The 21,207-nt window shown below is 39.2% G+C and overlaps 1 protein-coding gene across 2 annotated transcripts in view; it reads right to left on the bottom strand.

The window, feature by feature from the left end:
• Positions 1-20,536, bottom strand: part of PRMT3 (protein arginine methyltransferase 3) — a 63,939-nt gene extending 43,403 nt beyond the window's left edge. For both annotated transcript variants that reach the window (XM_042785338.1, XM_042785337.1), the window contains exons 1-9: positions 20,473-20,536; positions 20,209-20,341; positions 19,457-19,539; positions 18,080-18,129; positions 16,673-16,775; positions 14,864-15,017; positions 11,326-11,467; positions 8,174-8,239; positions 2,052-2,173 (exon numbers count right to left, since the gene is read on the bottom strand). In XM_042785338.1, coding sequence (XP_042641272.1) covers positions 2,052-2,173; positions 8,174-8,239; positions 11,326-11,467; positions 14,864-15,017; positions 16,673-16,775; positions 18,080-18,129; positions 19,457-19,539; positions 20,209-20,341; positions 20,473-20,506 — 887 coding nt within the window. In that variant the 5' untranslated portion in view covers positions 20,507-20,536. The remainder of the gene's footprint in view (positions 1-2,051; positions 2,174-8,173; positions 8,240-11,325; positions 11,468-14,863; positions 15,018-16,672; positions 16,776-18,079; positions 18,130-19,456; positions 19,540-20,208; positions 20,342-20,472) is intronic.
• Between the last annotated feature and the right edge of the window lie 671 nt (positions 20,537-21,207).

The raw sequence follows: 21,207 nt of genomic DNA on the forward strand, positions 1-21,207 counted from the left end.
TTCACACATTGTAGGAAAAAAAAGCTGAGATGCTATTTAGGAACTATACTTCAACTTTCTCTTCTAGCATAACAGTGATGAAGGACAGAAGTCATTCACTGCACTAGAGATTTTATGGGCAGCTATTCAAAGTAAGAAAAACAGAAGGCAAGCGTTTAGTTAGAATTAACTTTACTACGTAACCTTGGGGAATAATCAGGCCACTCAAGCCACTTCTGTTTGTAGCCACTTACTCCAGTTTACTTACACACATGGGTTGCACTGTTTCTAGTAATTAGCATACTAGGAATGAACTCGAATTCTAGGAGAGACAAAAGCTCTTGAGCACATACTTGAATCACAGGTAAAAGCTGCAGCAGTCATTTTTAAGCTACACATAGTTTAGTATTCCAATAAATATTTGTTACTCCATTACAACTTTGTCAGGTTCATCCCTTTAGGGAGAGTAGGTTGAACCAGACAAATATAAATTGTTTTGATGTGAACTGAAGACTTTAATGTGAACTGAATCTTTTACACCACAAGGTATCTATAAATGCGTAGCCTTACTGATGGTTCACTGTATACTTCAAGTGGCAATTCTTCACTCTTGAGGGTTTAAGAGTTTTGATTTGTTGTTTTTCTTAAAGGGCTACCCTTCTTCTCACCAAAGATAATATGTGTTGGCTGATACTTCTACCCTCCTTTAAGTATAAATAACACATCAAGGGCTTTTTGTGCAGTTGTTAAAAGATATCAACAATGTTAAGTTTGTCATGTAGCACATGAGAAATAAAGCACTATTTCACATTTGCAACCATTCTGAAGATGTCAAGGTCTCCTGGGAAAAGTTCTCTTTAGAAGAATCAGTTCTTGTGCCATAAAAGCATTTTAGTTGATGCACTCCCCCACGCCACCCTGGGGTCCCTTCCACCCTGTACTATTCTATGACAGTTTACCTAGCATGCAACATCTTCGTAGTTCTCCCAGAGAAAACTTTTCTCAGTGACTCTGCAGACTACGTGTGTATGTGCGTGCTCTTAAAATGGGGTTAGTTTCCAGTTTTTCTGTTGGTTAGTTTGCCTTCCCCCCACCAAAATATTACTGCAGTGGTAAACACTTTCCAGCTAGCATGAAAACCAGAGGTCAGTAGGTTTCTAAAGGAAGAAAACACAGGGTAATACATATTTACTATTCTCCCAAAAAGTCTCTTAACTATACCAATACACAGAGAAAGATTTTCCACATGTTAAAACTAAAATACCATATAATTATAAAATTTCTTTGCCAAAGCAAGCTACAAGCCTCATTTTTATATGCTAAAACGGGTAAAAATTGGCTAATGCATGCTAAGTTTTTGTTTAAAAAGTCACAGTTCAAACGTAACCTAAAATACATATATGTTTAGATGAATCGAGTAGAAGTTTGATTTTCAACACAAAAAATAATTTTTCTATAAAAAGTCTGTATTTCTATATCCCTAATTTCTATACTTCTATAAAATCCTTTCTGTATAATTAATTCACTGACACAGAAATTATATTTCCATAACAGAAATTACATTTAAAATTCCTATACAGAAATAAAAAATTAAAAAACTATTATATATACACATACAGTTAAGCTTTTACTGGGCATATCTGCATCAGAACTGTTTCTTTAATTCAAAATAGTGCAGTCAGGAAAAGTTTCTCACATCCTCTTGGAACATGTCTCAACTCCAATGTTTGTTGCTTAAAAACTTACAGCTTTATCAGTATCAACACTTACAGCGTAAGAACAGAAAAAGGACTGGTAGCAGCCAGCTGGAGCGTCTGCAGCAAGGCAGCACCGGCCCTACGTGAACAGGAGGAGGAAGGTCTGGGAACCATCCTGCCTTAACTACAGCCCCGTTTCAATTACCCCTACCAGGGGAGCCCAAAACTTCATTGCACATTGAAACCTGTGTTATTTCTTAGGACAGAGAAGGACTTCACTAAAACACATAATGCTACTTGATCATTAACTAGCACCAGCATTTCAGTAACTTTTTATAGCAATATTTGCCTTATTTCTCTTGGAACTTTTCCTACCTAATGATGTCCATGGCCTGGTAGACAATTTCAGACTGGTCGACCCCAATCACCTTCTTCGCGCCTGCTTTGGCAGCAAACATGGAAAGTATTCCAGTTCCACAGCCAACATCCAAAACCACCTGAAACGAATGGAAGTAATAAGAAACATTTTATTTCCGTTGCTATTATTTTTCCACACGTCTTTCTATATCAGTGAGATACCATATTCTAACAGAAGGAACAAATGGTAGCATTAAGTCCCACATCCAGAGATACCCAAGCCAAAACGCAGTTATAACTCCATACCCTTTTCTTCCTTTTCCAGATGGACAATGAAGCAGACTAGTTCCAGTGGCAGATGAACCCACTCACAGGGGAAACTATCACAAGCAACTATGTGGGCAACAACTGAAAAGTTACATGAACAGGAGAAACAGGAATTTATAACCTGAGCAATTTTAATTAGAGAATCACTAACAATTGATTTTAGCACTGGTCCTAATAAAAAACCAATCTACCTATAGTTTCTCATTAAGTCTATTCAGAAACTTTCTTTAGGAAACCTCTGCTAGCAATGAATACAGTGCCTCAGAATAGCTACAGCTTGACATGACTAAGTTCAAAATGGTAACTGGCACAGTTTTAACACCTGGAAATATTTTGTTTAACACCATTTACAATCAAAATAGGATTGAAAAAAACCAGGAAGATGGGATGCCCAAGTTTTCCTGAAAGAAGAATGATCATCACTACACTTGTAAAAAGTATACTTAACATAGTAGCAAGACTCATGGAAATGCTTGTTTTTGACATCTCACATCTTAGCTACTGTAGGAAAACTGGAAAGTTTGAAAAACCACAGCGACTAAGAAAATAGCACTAAATATATTAATAAGTAGAGTTGAGCTGCCACCAGTGTCGAACTTCATAATGCAGATATTTTACCAAGATGCCTTGTTCAGGCCTCAAAATCCTATTAGTATATTTGCTAACTGCTGGAAACTTCTCAACAGCTTCAAAACTACCACTTTTAATCTTGAATGTGTTACAGTAGCTTTTTAAGCTACGAGTTTCCCATCTGATGTTTTTACAAAAACACAGATTTGCTGAGGTTGAAAGGGACCTCTGGAGATCCCTTAGTCCAACCCCCTGCTCAAAGCAGGCTCGACTACAGCAGGTCGCTCAGCACCGTGTCCAAATGGCTTCTGAATATCAACAAGGGTAGGGACTCTACAGCCTCTCTGGGCAACCTGTGCCGCTCCGCAATTGCCCTCACAGTAGAACAGTCTTTCCTGATCTTTAAAGGCAACTGCCCGGGGTTCAGCCTGTGCCCGTTGCCTCTTGTCCAGTCCCTCAGCTCCGCTGACCAGAGTCTGCCTCCATCTCCTTTACTCCCACCGCCACCGGGCATTCAGACACACTGCCGAGATCTCCCCTGAGCCCTCTCTTCTCCAGACAAAACCACCCCAGCTCCTACAGCCTCTCCCGACATCACAGATGCTCCAGTCCCTTCATCACCTTTGTGGTCTTTCACCGGTCTCACTCCAGGACACTCATCTCCCTGGGGCTGAGGACAAGACAAAGTTCACCTCTCTTGACCTGCTGGTGACAGTCGCCTTCCCAACGCAGCCCGCCAGGCTGCCTGGCTGCCTTTGCCACGAGGCTGTGTGTTGCTGGCTCGTGGTCAACTTGGTGTCGACCACGACCCCCACGTTCCTCTCCGCAAAGCTGCTTTCCAGGCAGTTGGCTCCTGCCTCTGGCGACGCACGGGGCTACGCCTCAGTCCTCAGCTGCAGGATTTTGCATCGCCTTTGGATTGCCCCGAGCCCTTTGCACAGGACCCCCGTTGGCCCATTTCTCCAGCCTACGGACGTCCCTCTGAACGGCAGCACAACTGTGCGGTGTATCAAGCGCTGCTCTCAGTTTTGCATCATCTGCAGATTTGCTTAGCACGCATTCTGCTACACTGGCCATAATATCAGCGGTCTTATTGTTAAGACTTCAACTTAATATAGCCAAACTTTACTAATGGTGTTAAAAAATCCTAAGCATTAAACTCAAAAATGTTCTGAAATCTAAAAATCACAAACCATTTCCTAAACACTATGTACAGTCACACGTACCATGCATTTAAGCATTAACAGTCAGAACTCTAGAGACAGATTTCCTTTCCCATACAAAAGACCTAAACAAAAGAGTAAGCACAACTTCCTAAAACACTACTAAGGTAACAAGAACACTGAGTCAGAATTATTAATATATATATTAATATATATAATTAATATATAAAAATAACTTTTTAGAAAGGAAAATTACATTATTTCACTGTCTCTCCTTAGCACAGCATCCAGTGTTGTAAAAGCTATTCTCACAGCTTTCATGACATTACAGTTTTTTTGCAAAGAAGGCATCAAATCACTTGGTAATCCATCCCATACTTGACAACTGTAGCTCCATCTAGGAAATATTTCAAGGCAATAATGCACGCTACTGACAAACTTCCAAGCTTATGAGCTATTAAGCATTCTTGCTTTGGCACAACAAAAACTTGCATGTGTACTTCTAAATTTCACCTGACAAATAGTATCAAATACTTGAATGCTTTGCACATTACGCCTGCTTGCCTTCCCTTGCATACAATTCTGTATGTTCTGATGATGGATACACAACAAAGACACTGAAGCCAGTATGAATAAAAATAGCCGTTTATCTTCAGCAGCACGGTGTAAGTGAGCTTTAGCTGTGGCGTACTGTGAAGCAATGACTGAAGAGTTGACTGCCAGCTGTCTCAATAGAGCAACTTACCATCTGGAATCATACTGAAAAACATTAGCATGAATTTTTTACAGCATCTTGTGTAGAGGCTGACCACAGAAGTTGCAGACAGTTACTTGTTCCACTGGCAACTCTTTGCAGCTATGTTCCAATAGGAGTCAATTGCACAACTCATTCACAAGTTACATATGAGCATTTAACAGCTACAGAAATCCCTAGGCTGAAGTCTTCTCGAGACTGGAATAGAAAGTAAAAATCAATGGTCTTGCAGCTGCTGAAATCTCACACCCCCTAACATCATCTATTCTAATACTTTACCCCTAGTAGTTACCAAAATTGCTGAGCCACGAAAGCTGTAAGTCAGAGCAAAAAATAAACCTCTGTGAAAGAACGATCTTAATGTACAGTTGCATGGAAGAGAGCAATCACCACAAACTAGGAATAAAATCAAAACAGACACCACTCTGGACAGCTGCCCTGGACACTTAAAAACCCAGATGGAACTCATCTAGCCCTAGGCAGGGGATGGGGCGGAGAAGAAGGCAGGGGAGAGAAGATACACAAGCTAGAACACATCTGAGGAGCAGGAAGACAAGCAGAACGATCACCAATTAGCCTAAGGACAAGGGTCTACAGCTAACTCATTCTTGCCGTGATCACATATGGCCTCTCACCATAGATCTGGAGCAGCTGGACTGGCTATCTCACTACACCACAATATACTGCAGCATCACATCCTTCTCCGGAAGTTTATCATCAAAACTGATATTCTACTTTTAGTAACAGAGAGAAATAACTTCAAAATCAGAAAAACAGGAGGTCAGGCTATTTGGCCATTTAAATTAATTCCATCAATAAAGTTTTAGTAGGAACAATGTTTAGAAACTCATTTCCTCCCCCCCCCCCCCCCCCATGATATTGATGCTTGCCTCAGACTTTTATTCTATAAGAAAAACTGAGTACGGCAATAGTGCTTTTCTAAGCAATTACTTTTCCACCGTAAAATAGTCTTGCTGTACAATGGATCACATTTCATTTTACTGAGTAAGGTCACCTTAACTACTCCTGCTACATAATCCAAATTGTACTATTCTCATCTCAAGTACATCTGACAGGCTGAAAATAAAAGGCGGCAAGCAGGATTCATTCAAGTTTCAATAATTTATTTTGAAAGCTGAGAAAGAACAAATGAATTGGCTGGTTCTGAATAAAAGTACGCTTAATAAACAAACCTAGATATTCTATTATCATTTATAACTGTGCGATTTCACCTCTCTTGGATATTGCAGATTTGCATCAGAGGCCACTATGACTAGTTAAGCTGCTGAAACAAGCTCCTCCCAACCCACCTCAAAGGTGTTCTTTCAGAAACAGCAGAAGACATCTCTATATATTTTCTAGGGATGATTACTATATGGGAGTTCCAGCAAGTATGATAGCAGACTTTTACTAACTTTTTTTTTTTTAATTGTAATTAGACTTTAAGGGAAATCAGCATATTTCCGCAAGTTGAAAGTTTCACTCATTAGTATGATTGTAACAGCATCATGACATAAAAGTTAAGCAGAACATCTTAACAGTTCCTTCAGCAGAAGTCTGTAACAGATGTCACTTCAAAGCTACATCTCTGAAAAAACCCCACATATTCTTCGTAACAGCCTACCAAGTGAATGCTACATCAGCATTTAGTCAGGCATGGAAGTCAAGTGGGGCACTGGTCACCTGGATGGAAGCTTTTGGGAACAGAAAGTAATTTAGATTCTTTCTTTTCATTCAACCTCTATGCACTAGGACGTGTTTATATACTATGAATTTGACGTAATCTTCACCAAAAAACTGCCGTAAAAACACCAAGCTCTGCAACCAGTTTGTATATGTTGCAACAACATATACAAGACAAGCTTTTCTTTAGAAGTTGAATGCTCTCACGTGAAGTAGAACCAGAGTAAGTGCACACATGTGCTAGCTGTTTCCTGAGCAAGTGCTTCAGCCCCAGCTGCGCATACAACATGGTCTATAATGGTTCATCCACATTTTTTTTCAAATATCACCAGCATGTCTATATAGCAGAGAAGAAATACAACCGATTCTGAAAAATTACTGTTCCACTACAACAAATGTTCAATGTGACTTAAGATGAGTCTCACTCTGTGAAAATCTGCCGTTATCAATGTTAGTGGTATCTGTAAAACTAAATTTCTCCCATGAAAGTTTAATTTCCTTAATTGATCTTTATGCTTTGTTGGATGAGCTACCCACCTACACAGTCATCCACATCTTTTCAATAGCTAGCAGCACATTGTTTCTACAACACTTTTTCTTGTTTTCTTTTCGTAACTGAAAGAGCTTAGAAATGTTTAGTAGAAACAGGCTTGTGACATGAATTGAAGCAAAAGAAGGAAAAAAACTATTCCTCATATTTTTATGCTGTAGTTGCAAAAAGAAAGCTGAAGTAAAACATAGAAAGAATATGCACTATTTACTTTGAAATACTTCCCGCCTAGGACAAAACCATATCCAGCACAATTTCCAGACAAGGAATTACCAGATCACTTATTACTTCCACAACTATTTTGAAGCTTTGTAATATCACTTACCAAAGTCTCAATCGAAACCACAATAAAAATCAACAGTAATTGCCTTCCATAAACTTAGACATCCTGGTTTCACATTAAGAAATATCCATACACAGTTCAAGAATAGTAAGCACTAAGTAGAAGAAAACTAATCCAGAACAGAAGGCTGCACAGCATCACTCAGAACACAGCAAACTCATTACAAATAGCCAGTGGAAATACAGAAGACAAGAGTTTCATAACCATGCAGGGGTCATAACCACAGTGAGATTATAAACAAATGCCAGAGCAAGCTCTTCTCACTGCATGTGAAATACTAGTTCCTGGTGCCATGTCCCTTAATAATAACCTAGTCTGAAAGAATAAACAACACTAATCAGCTGTGTATGAATTCTTCCCCCGTTCTAATTTCACAGTGCTTCTAGGATGCTTTTGCTGTTATCAGGCACAAATTTAAATTCACTTAAATTCTGGTAAAGAGACCCTTTAAGATAGATTCCACTCAAAATACTGGACAAGAAAGACTCAACCCCGCCAACATAATTAATGAACATCCCTACGTGGCACACAGAACAATGACAATATCAATCAGCACTTCTGTTATCAGCACTTTGCACCCTCCAGCAGTTGAATAGCACTTTACCACCTAATAAAGCCAAAGTATATTAAATCAAATCATGTCAGTGCAATATTCCATTCCCAAAGCTACAAAATAGTCAACCTGAAAGATTTTACCACTTGAGAAAAATACAGCACAGAAATTATTGTATTTTGAACTGTTTTACCTACCTTGTCCTTGAAAATATGTGGGTTTTGATAGATGAAGTCACGATAGCTTTCTGTACGTACTTTATCCTATGATTTAAAGAATAAAAAAAGCATTCACTTTTTCTACTTGGGTAAAGCATATCGCTCAAAAAAGCTGAAAAACTTGCTTTTTAACTTGGCCTAAAGATGCTACTGTACTTAGAAGGCCTCTGTAATCATGACAATTGTCATACAATATTACTTCAGAATTTATTGTCTTTGCAGATTAAGCCAGCTGAAGCTCTGGAGGAAAAATAAGAAATTAGTTTACCATTTCCTGACCCGCTGCATCTCATTTTGGATGTTTCAAAGTTCTTAACACCTCTTCACCACTTTACAGAAACAGCAGTAATAGGAGTGGCAATACTACATCAACTTTACATAACCTTCTATACAATGGTCAAAATTGGAGTCATGAGTTCACAAAACATTTTGCACCATTTTCTTCTCTGATACCCCTATGACACACAGATTCCTTCAGAAACCTTCTATTTCTGAACAAACTGAAAATTTGTAAACCTGATGACAAGCTAGTAACTGAAGCTGTACAGCCCATTCTATGAAAGCTCAATATAATAAATAAACTTAACTGTAATACAACATGACCTGAGAAGCTGGAATGTTTTCAAGCGTATAACTAAATATTTGTAGTATCTTAGTATATGAAAGCTAGCCATATAGCTACCTCAATCTACAAAGGTAATTATTAAAATATTGATTCTCTTCATATGCATCAGGAGGTACACAAATTGACAGCCAAGTATAGGTTTTCAATTGCTGTTGCAGTTCAAGTGTAAGAGCAAAGTAAAAAAAATTTTAAGCAATTTTTATGTTGAAAAGACAAGTCTATAAACAATACCGAAGTATAACATCAACTGCTTATATTTAAGTTAGCATTTTTTTCTACTATGACAGGTAAGAATTTTTGGAAATAATTGAGAAACTAAAGAAGTTTTCTCTAGTGAGACTGAACAAAGTCTATATTATTAGAAAAACAACATCAAAAATAGAGACTGAGAACAAAGGATTCTTTCATAAAAATTCTGGAGACGGAATAAATTATTCTGAGGCTTGAAAATCCTAAAATCCAGTTTTAAATTTAGGAGGATTATCACACACACACATAACCCAAGGAAACAGTTAGGGATTATTTTAGAAAACTGTACTTTAAAATTATACATAAATAGCATGAATAAAAGAAATTGTGATCCTTTAAACTGGTTTACTATGACATTATATTCAGAGCAACTATTTTTAGTCCTTCACCCCATCACAGTATATAACAGGACTTGCTGAAATGACCAAAAAAGTTAAAAAAAAAATCATAACGTTCAGCATCAATCAAGAAAGCAGTCAGCTGGAAAGCTCTCAGCCTTACATCCTTCCCAATCACATTGCCTCAACACTGCCCCAACTTAATCAATACAATTCTAGCTGCTGTCTCTACTATACGCACTGCTGCCCGAGTAAGCCACTGTCACTCCAGTTCTCTCTATTCATCAATTCCATTCTCTATTTCATTGCAGTCCTTTTTTGTTTTGTTTTTAAATAACATGGTAAGGAAATTTATTAAGATGATAGCCAAGAACATTTTGGGGAAAAAAAAATAAAGCAAAGTAAACACTAGACATTTTGTCAGTGTAAAGTGACAATGCTCTTCCATCTCAGAAGTATCTGCAGAAAAAAAAAGAAAAAACAAAACAAAAAAAAACACACAAAAGAAGCAAATCAAAACAAATTGAAACTTCATCCTACCACTACCAGGTATAGAAAAAAAAAGGTTACAAAACTGAACAGTGCCAGCAACAGACACAAAATTCAGACAGCAAGGCTCCTTTCTTAAAAATTTCCATGTGGCAAGCCACTATATTTATATAACTAAAAGGTAAACATATAATAAAAAAATAAAAATCCAAGTGAATGATTATCACATAGGAAAAAATTCAATGCACACAGGAAAAAAAAAGCAAGTGTTTTCCTGTGTTTAAGAAAATTTTCTTGACAACATTCTGACAAACATTCCCTGAAACCAATAAAGCACCGTTTTGCACCAATATCCTGGTGCAGAGATGTGTAATTATGACAAACTTTATTATCAAACAGAAAGGCTTCCTCATCATATAGCCTCTAACACCTCAACACCACCTTTATACAACTGCAAAACCCAACTGCTATCATTTTTATTTATCCTGAAGACTTAAATTGCTTTAGACTAGACATTTTGGAAAACGTTCCTCTACTTCTACAGACACCTCCGTGCTTCTATAAAATGCCCCCCCTTAAAAATTAACTCATGCTTATACTGTTCTTAACACAGATTCACATGTATTTCTACATTGGGGCCACTAAATGATTTACAAAGCAGAAAACTTGACATGCTACCTGCACAGTCACTTCACAACTCCATATTCTACTTCTATGTTAGGCAGGAACTGTACTTATTTCTGCCTTAAAATGATAAAACTATTCATGACTTCCACGACTCTGATAGTTTCTCTGAAAAGAAGAAATAAGATGAACATGTCAATTACAAATTGTTGGGTTATGTGTTTGGGGTTTTTCTGAAGTTAAAAGGGCATACACAGGTTTGCCTTGGAAGAGTTTTAAGCATTAACTTTTATCTTTATCTTATAAAAGGAACATACAATTTTTCCAGCTGTTCAATATCATGTTATCGATACACTGAACTGTGCATGAACACTAATAATTTCTGTTTACCCAGTACAATAGGAAACCATGATATATGAGAAAGGTTTTGCCTAACAAATTTAAATTGCTGGGAAAATATAAACAAAAGGAAAATATTCACTGTCTGTACCATGTTTTATCCTTTATCTTTTAAGTACCCAGGAAAAAGATGCTTCTGGCAAGATAAGGCTGTGGAACAGATATTGCAATATATGGTCAAGCATATCTGTAAATGATTTTAAGTTCCTAATGTTTCCGTAAACAGAAATTATACAAAGGAAATAAAACCATAAAGATCTCTCGAGCCAACTCCTAGGAAAAACTGATCATGTATAGAAAGGGTTAAAAATGCAGCTGCTCTGCAGTATATTTATGGGCACACAGCCCGCTTCATTCCATCTTGCCTCTGTCATCCTACTAAGATGCAGCTGAGATGACTTTCTAACCTTTAGCATCTCTTCGTGTATCCCATAATGCCCATAGGAGCTGAAGTAAACACCATCCTCATCCTCATGAAGGTCTGCGATGGTGCTGGATGACGAGCTGCTCCCAACATCTGCGTTCATCACAAAATCCTGTGCAAATTGTCTGTAATCAATTTGAAATATACCCTTGAGACACATTTATGGGACCATGAAAAGGCGGGGGGGGGGGGGGGGAGGAGTATGGGCTGGAAAGAGGAAAGGACTCCAGCCCTCCCAGGGCTGGGACAACAATGGGACCAGCTTTACACAGGCACAACCTTCCCTCTGCCGGCTCCCACACGCTGCTGCACCGCCAGTCCCCCTCCACCACCCCCCTGCAACAACTCCTTCCAGCTTCCCACCAGCAAGTATCAGCAGGGAAACATTCAGACATCATTTCTATTTTTACGGAGAAATTCTCTATTTCGCCCTCACCGGTACAAAAGGTAGCACTGCAGCAGTCTGTACAACGCATGTTTTAGGCTGTGTAACACAGATACGGACTCAATATAACAAACAGCACAGGAACTACAAACCATACAACACAGCATGACTAGCAGAAAGTAGAAGGAAGTACCTTAAAACTGAAGCATTTGGGTAAAAATAAATCAGAGCTTAAAAATCCATTTATTACTTCAATTTAACACTGTTTATTTTTCGTCTTCTATGGCCTTGCATTCCTAATACACATGTTCTCATTTCTCAAAGCAGTTTTGGTGACAACATACACAAATCAAGGGGTTTATCATGAAAACACGAGTAGAAGTTGGCAAGCAAACAGCTCATACTATACCCACTACACAGTGAAAAGACAAACATGCTTCAGCCAGACAATATTCCTCCAAAGTCTACAATCCAACATAAAGCCTGAATCCTAGACCAGTCCAGAGAAGACAAAGCTCACCTTTAACAGTGCTCATACTTTCTTAAATAGGAACATAATGTATACAATCTGTAGGTAACACCTCATTACCAGTACCATCCTTATAGAAAAACAAAAAGAAGTAGTATTTCAGTCCTAGTATTTCAAATACTTCTCTGCCTAACTAGTTTGGATGGGGAAGAGAAGGTGGTAAGGGAATTGGTATTCTAAGTATGTCAATATGAGAAACTTGCCCTGCTTGCTAACATACAGGAAAGGTCTCGATCTTTTTTTTAATATTGCTCTTTATCATGGCAGCTTACATTTTTCTTACTTTTAGATAACTATCAAAGTGAGAAAAAATTAAACTTACAAAAAAATAGATTCTATGACAAACAATTAAGTGTAAATAGCATCTTTTAAGATTTTAACCCAATTTTATATTTTGAATTATTTAAAATTAGTCAACCAATAGTTTCTCCAGGCTATGCATGCAACACAAGTACGAAACATACTCCAGAGTTGCCCTCTCGCCAAGAAAAAAGAAGATAAGTAAACACAAAAGCCATCATCTCTAAACAAGGGACATGAAAAATTCAGGAAATAAGCCAAGCTCTTAAAACTCTTGAGTTTTATCAAATGCCGGAGGTGACCTGATTTGTAAAACTGTTTCCATTAGTGGGGGGAAACAAAAGGCCACTGAGCCTCCAGCTACCTCTCTTTGCTTTATACCCCTTTCAATTCTCACAATTCTACAAATCTACTCAGTCTAGCAAACTTGGAAACAACTTTCTGCAGAAATTATTTCACATTCAACTGGTGAGAGTCCTCACAGTATTATTACTGGGCTCAGAAGGCAACAATCTCTAGAGAGCTGCATGACTGATTCTGAATATTTTTTCCACATGTTAGAGAGCAAGACCTGCATAAAGAAGCCATGTTGCAACTGAAAGCAGTTACGAGTTACTTAGTCTCCCAAAGTCTCTGTAGATAAAGTACAGCATGAGAAAGCTCATGGATCTAGCCTTTTTTACCCCAGAATATCAGCCAACCAGCCTACTAAATAACAGAATAAGCTTATTTCCATGATAGAAAACAAGAGAAAAACAGGTTACTGTAGATTAGGTCCTGTACACTGTTCTTGCTCCACATGAGACTTCCAAGCTATCTTTATTTCACAGAGGTTCACCTGAAAGGAAACATCTGTAGATGGTCTCCTTGTCAGAGTAACCTCCAGCATCAATCAGTATCCCTATGAATTACACCATGTAGACTAATACAACCGGTTCATCTGTCTGTAATTTAAAACCGTGCTGCTTCACTAGATCTACATTTGGCTGTTTCTGCTGCCAGATGATGCCTGCTGAATTGAAGACCCTGCATTGACAAAAGTTAAAGGCTCCCTTTTACAACAGTAAATAATTTGATATACTAACCTCAAAAAGAAAACTAAGTAAGCCCGATTGAAGCTCAGAGAGCTGAAAAAAAATTGCAACCAATGACCTTAAAAGGTGGTTGTTTCTTTAAAACGAAAGGGAACAAGACTAAGACAAGATGACACAAGACAAGGTTTCCAAGTACAGTGACAAACTTCTTTCACTCTTATAATTTTTGATGAATTATTGCATAATGTACACAGAGGTATAAGAAATGTGTTGTATGCTGTGAGGTACGATTTACAAAAGTTAGTCCCAGCTGAGGGTAAAATTTCATTTGACATGTATAGTTGTTCACAGCTGACTGGATTTTAATACATGAATTTATTCTGATATACTTAGTTACCAGTAACATCAAGCGTGTGCTCTCAAAACATACAACAAATCCTCAAATGTATTTTACAAAACAAGGTTTTTGCAGCTTTACTTTTCCACAAAAGAACATATATGATTTTTCTAAGTCTCTCAAATACAATTGCAGTTCTTCAGCGCCCAATCAGTGTGATCATAAGATGACATGTTTGTACAGGATTTAATCCTGTGTGACTTAAAAAAAAGTTTATATTCACATTTTATCCATGAGGATCATCAATCCACATTTTGAAGACCTTGAGATTTAGAAGTACCACATACAGTTGTGGGGATGTCCTGATTCCTGATTGCAATGAACTGAACATTCTTACTAACAGAACCCATACCTGAGGCTGAAACTGCAAGTATCTAAGTTTGTTTATTAATTTCACTGAGGCTTTCTCCAAACTGTGACTGAATTCTACTAGTAACAACCATTGGAGCCATCTCTGAAAATGTTCAGAGTCCCTATTTAATTTGTCAATACCTCCCTCTTCTCCACTTCATACATCTTTAATATTTAAATTCATATCAAAAGGATTAACAGAGAAGTGTCTGAAAAACAGAGTGGTGTGAGGCAAAATGCATGTTTCTGGGCCAGGTACTTAGTTTTCTTAGGAAAAGTTTGTTCTTTCAATTTGTGCAGGTTTTATGCAGTTTTTTTTATTAGTCACCTGCAAGACATTTACTAATCATCAGCAAAATAAAAGTCAAACCTACAGTTCCAACGCAATTCATGAGTTTCATTCTGTAGTCACATTCTGCCACTTCTTTGAATTTCTACTCGTCTTTAAACATGAACATCTCATCTCACCTAAAATACATCAAATAAAAAAACCAAAACACACAAAACTTCAGATCAAACACTTACTTCATTTTTTGAAGATCATCCTGTGCTCTAGCCAAGGCTGCTTCTGCGAGTCTTGCTCTGTGTTCTGCATGTTTTAATTGTTCAAGGAGTACCATGGTATCATTTAAACCATTAGAAGGCAAAACATTTGCAGGTTCACAAAGATCTTCTATATCTGATGAAATGGGGAGAAAAAAAACACACCTACCAGTCACATGTTGCTTCACAGCAGCTGATAAACATGACATTTTCAGTGTTGCTATTTCTGTCTTTGGATGATTTGTACAAGTAGCCTGTTTTACAAGAAGCATCACTGGATTTGATAGGACTAACTGCAGAACACAATGCTGCTCAGTAAAAGCAAGTATCCTAGAAGCAAACTCCAAGTTAACATAGCAAATAAAGCCAGAATTCAGGGTTCTTTAAATACCAGTGTTTGATGACTGGTAAGAGAGGCATTATGTTAATTAAGTCAGTTACACTCCTATGCTCTCTTTTTCCAGTTATGTTATTCTGAGGCTAAAAGGGCTGTTAAAGGTAACGGTAAAAGTTAAGAAGATATATAATACTAAAATTTCTTAGACAGTAACTCTTAATTTTCAAACCAAATCCTTGGGCTTTTATAAAGCTTATGAACACACAAAACTCAACACAACATGAGCAGAATGAATCTAGGTGAAACAGTAGTTCTTTAATTACCAGAATTCAGACTCAGCACTAGGTCCCACTGACCTCTTGATAATTTCAGCTGGCCATTTCAAGAAATATCAGTGGATTAAAAAGGGCACGACTGTGTTTTTGGATAGAGTAAGAAGTTACTGCCAGCTTACTGGGCAAAAGACTTCATTAAAACACACGTATGTATAACATAGAAAAGTATTGGGCCCATGAGACTGAAACAAAGCACAGGTGCTTGAAGTGAGATTTCAGAAGTTCAAATTACTCCCATAACCCTTTAGCAACTGCAACAGCACCTCAAAGCATCTCAAAAGTCTACAACTTAGGCCAATAGCACACACATTAGGCAAGAGCTGATAAGGCAAAATGTGAAATCCCTGAAGTAACCAACCAGTGTCCTCTAGCTGTCCTCTAGCACACATTATTACTTAGACAAGGGCAAAACTGCATTCCCAACTGTATGGAGAAGACAAAATCCACTAGCCCCAAGAACTTTACATATTAGGTGAAAGAAAGATGTACAAGTGTAAAATAGGAAGAGACTGGGAGGATCATGGGCAGCACAAGTAAGTTCAAAAGTCAAACTGAATTCTCTCAAGACGATCTGATGAACTGGCATGAGAGAGAAGCTAAAGCTGCTTGTAGTGATCACTAAAATCACTAAAGCAGCAGAACTCTATGTCACTGTAGTATCCTACACTGGGCTTGTCCAAAATAGAACCTGTATAAAAGATGAAGATATTTTCAACAAGGCAAATCACTTGCTCCTTACGCAAAACTTACATTTTTGAATGAATACATCTGTTTTTAAATACCTACATTTAGAAGCTTTACAAGCTTTGTAAATCTTGCAGTGAAGCTTGGGTGAAATACCTCTTTGACCTGCTTAATTACTACATACAGCATCACTATGAATTTCACGTGTACAATAAGTAAATGCAGATAACAACAGGGCTACAGAAATGTCAGTCATTAAAAACAGCATATAACATGCGGTTAAAATTTCAGAGCATAACTTCAGCTAGTATGTGGACTTTTTCATGAACATAAGTCAACTGAGTAATAGTGATGATGCTTCATATGACATGAACTCTGCCAATACCACATTTACCCCACAACACAGTACAGTCATTCTGAAATGTATTTATTTACCAAACTGAAGTAGGATATCATCTTCTAGCTCTGGTTTCAAATACTCCTCTCCTTCCCAAGGTAACGGGCTGCTGAGTGAACTCAGATATGCTGCTGCTGGTTTCTAGACAGAGAAGAACATGTAAGCCAAGTTTCTCTGTAAACACCAACCCTTCAATTCCGTTCAAGAAAACAAGGCAAAGATCTGTTCTTCCACCCATTAAAATAAATAGGGTATTATTAAACTAGCTTTGTAGCAAAAGCTGAGAAAGATACTACTTCAAGGCATGACTAGCGAGAACAGTGAAGAAATGAACTTCTGGCTTCCATCCTGGCTCTGACAACTAGTACTCACTTTAGCATACTGATACTACAACCACAGTGATCAGAGAAAAACTCCACCTACGCTAGTCTGGGTCCCCAAAGCCCAGGAAGCCACATGATCAAGGAATTCAGTACAAGCAGTAAAACACAGCAGAACGATAAGACATTGAAAGATACTTGTAGGATTACGCTGCTATCAGGACCCAAGTTTACACAGGTGTTTGACTGTGTCCTACCCACAGCTCACAACAAGGCTAATCAATAAAGCCGCAGTACTAATCATGCTAAGTGTTTTTACACAAGTAGTACTGTCGAGACAAACAGAATAAATGCTATATTCTCTTCTGTTCGCATCCAGCCACTTCGTGCTTTGTCAGGAAAGGAGGGGTCAGATTCTGGACCTGTTTTCCTGTTTCTTGTGCTCTGCATAACTAGTTATGCCTTAAATAACTATTGGAGATTTTAAGATGTGAAGATTTAAGTAAAAATTGCTTAACAATGCAATATGGTATTAAGGCTAAACAAACTTTTAGGTAACAAGCAAATAACATACTTCAGAGTCACAGAATACACAAATACAGGCCTAACTTAAAACTGTATGTTCCCATCAACTTTCCTGATTCTCGTATCATTCTAGCAGAGATTAATTTTAGGTTCTGCAACCTAAGGGATCAGGTGTTGTCCTTATTAACAGTGCAGTAGGGGTCTGGCCAGATCACATCCCCAAGAAAGACTCTCTTAAACCGAGACACATGCCAGGACCGACAAACTTCAGTTATCAAGAAGCAAAACCATTACTGGAACGAGACATCAGAGTCAAAGGCTGAGAGGAATTAACAAAACATGATACTACATATCATAGGCTTTTTGCAAGTCTGAACATCCTCTTCTGGAAACAACAACTCACATTAATTAACTACATTTAAAATCAAAACAACTTAAAAACATCTAAATAAACCAATAAACAGCCATTTTATTTCCCGTGATTTCTTATCTCTAGAAACATAAAATTTCATACAGTTGTTTAAAAAGGGCAAATTGAAAGCATAGCTGATTTCGCATTCTCCAGACATAGATTGCAGAGGTATCATATGGCACACTTACCTTTAACCTAACAAAGTTGATGAGTTTAACATATCCATAAAAATCAAGTCCTGAAAAGAAAAAAGAGAGCTTGGACTATGGAAAACCACATACATTTTACAATTATATGAGTACTAATTACTTGTTGAATTGGCAAGCTTCCCCTTGGAGTGTACATCATCATTTACTGCACTATTCCTAACTTACGTTTGCTATCTACACTTTCCTTCTCTTTAGGAATAAACCAGGAAATTCTTACCCTCAGGACAAATGCATTTGCCACAAATTAAGAATGGAATGCGTGCAAAGGTGGATTATGAACAGGGAAGCAACTACATCAGGACAGCCCCATTCATCTCCTACTACATAGCTTACTGAGATTTTCAGCTATACTGTTCCTTTGTTCGTATTTTTAGCTTTCTACTTAACAAAATGTAAATTCATCATACTCATCAAGATTACACACCAATACTGATTTAAAACTGCCACCTTGCTCAAAAATAACAGTAGTTAAAATATAATTACATGCTCTCCTCAAGAATAGCAAGGATACTGCATAAACTCAAAAAACTTTCCATTGGATTTTAGACAGAAAACAAAGCAGATCTTACAACTTCACATGCAGATTTTCAAGTGTTTCATGTAGTTCCCACCCTCTTCTCTCGCACGCTTTTTTAGTGCACGCTCTTAAAACAACGGTTCTCCAGCACTGTTACCCTTCCCTGCTTTCCAGTTTTCCTCCACATGCAGCAAGATGTGGATTTCAGTCTCAGTAGTTCAGCACTTACTTAACTCTTTCAGAGCTCCCTTCCCTTCACATACCTCCTCCTCTATGTACCACCTCAGCCTAAATACATGAGAGCTTCAAGTGAAAGCCAGCCTTAAACTTCACCTGGAAAGAATGAAAAAGACCCTGGAAAATATGCCTCCCCATGCTCACCTGAGGGAACACAGGCCAAGAGTACAAACAGCCGCTTAAAGACACCAGGAGTACAACCCAATTACTTGACTTCTTGGTGGATACATCCACCTTGGTGTCTGCCAAGCTCCAGAGCCCAGGAACAGTGTCACTAGCCTGGCAAGAGTTCCGGGAAGTCGCTCTTACTCAGGCACACAGTGAGCTGGCTCAGGTGTGGGCAGTGGGGACTCAGGACACGCCAGCAGAGATCAATCTTACTTTTGCTGCTATTTAAGAGCTTTACCAGTAGATAGAGAATATGCGAAACTGCCAAGGTAATAACAACATGTAAGCATTCTTCTATAATAGCTTATCTTGTTCAGTCTTTGAATCTTCAGCTATAACCAGAAAATCTGTTAGAAACACGCCAATCTTTGCAATTTATTTTTAAGGAGATGCTGATACGCAGAAGGAAACAACAGGTCATGAAAAACACTTACCATGTTTCTTGATTGCATCACACACATTAAACTGATGCTCTGTTTTGCAGTGGGAGAATATGCCTTCAGCAGAACTGAACAACCTGTAAATAACAAATTATTACACAGTATTAACATGTTTAGAAGTGCAATACTCTGCTGAGTTCCATATGCTCTGTTCTGACCCGCTAAGCAATGTATTCAGAACGCGTCATGTTTGCCTTTGAGAAAGGATGAACAGACACCTGCTTACTTGCATACCTCATGATGCTTTTTACCTCTTTTCCAAAACATTTTGCAACAACATGTAAAGGCAAAAAATTCCAGCAAAGCCACAAACCCTATTAACTTTATAAAACTACCAGAGAGCCAAGACAGCATTAAACCTAAATTCTAAGAACTACATACATAAGAAGCGAGCTATCCAGCTGGATGTGCTGTGTAAAAACATAAATTCTCATCTATTTACTGATGACAGGAAAAGATAACAAGGAAAACAACAAGGAGAATTTCCGAGAACTGCTTCTACAGAGCTTCAGGACGAGGAGAGGGGCATTACCTGCTTTCCACATTACTCTTTCCTTTAGTCTAGATTTAAAAGATCAACAATCTACAGAGCACTGTTACAAACTACGTATTATTGATTTTTCTGACATGGCTGCGTCCGCAGGCCGAGTTTGGGCGCTCGCACCCCACACACCTCCTCCCCTTCAAGGTGTAGGGGAGAGGGTACAGGACACCGCGGCCCTCGGCGCTGCCCGCGCCCCCCCCACCTGTCGCAGAAAAGGCAGCGGGTCCGCAGGCCCTCGGCGGCGGAGCCTTCCTCCTCCTCCTCCTCCTCCTCCCAGGCCTCCTCATCGTCAGACAGCTCGGGCAGCTCTTCCTCGGCAGGCGGCCGGCCGGCGCCTATGGAGCCCAGAGCAAAGCACCGTTAGTGACCAGCGGGGCTAGGAGAGAAAGGAAAAAGGTGGAGAAAAAGAAGAAGAGGAAGAGGAGGATGAGGAGGAAGAGGGGCGCGGCGCGCCGCCAGCACCCACCCGCGGGAGCCGCGCCCACCGCCCGGGACCCCATGGCCGCGCCACCGCCCCACGTGCGCCGCTTCCGGGAGCTCGCCCCGCCCCTCCCGTCACGTCAGCGCGGAGGGGGCGGACCCCGGAGAGGGTCAGCGCGCCCCCTGGCGGCGCCCTCCGGCGGCGGGGAGCGGCCCCACCGACCGTCAGCTCGCTGCGGGGCGGGGGCGGCGCCATCTTGTGGGGGCCGAGCCGCCGGGTCACCCGGGCGAGCTAGGGAGTTATTGCCGGGTCACCTCCTGGGCGGGAGGAGCAGGCAGCTGGGGACAGGGTCACACCCTCAGTCAGCCGAAATGATGAGAGATTATTTCTGCTTGGAGGTGGAATGCGGACTTTGTGCGCTTCACAGGTGGCTGGGAGCCGGGTTCCTGTTTCTTACAACTCGCGTGGCTGCGATGGGAGAGCTAAAGAAAGTAACACATGGATATCGGCTTCTAAACAAAGTTTAGCAACAGACTTTTATAACCGAGGGCCTCATTCAAATGCAAAAGTTAAAAAGTGATTTAAAAAAAATTACTTAGAAAAACAAAGCTGGAGGGTTATCGTCCGAAGGAGATGGTATTTGACATTCTAGCTAGGTTACCGAATCTACTTCGTTTCCTCTCTTTTATTTTGTGCCTGACAAACCGACATCTCTTCAGAACCAAACAGAGCCTTTCCACTGGTTCCCACAGTGCTCTTAAGAAGGATGGGGTAGAGGAA

Source organism: Tyto alba, unplaced genomic scaffold (genome assembly GCF_018691265.1).
Source record: "Tyto alba isolate M040663 unplaced genomic scaffold, T.alba_DEE_v4.0 Super-Scaffold_8, whole genome shotgun sequence".
Classification (NCBI taxonomy): domain Eukaryota; kingdom Metazoa; phylum Chordata; class Aves; order Strigiformes; family Tytonidae; genus Tyto; species Tyto alba.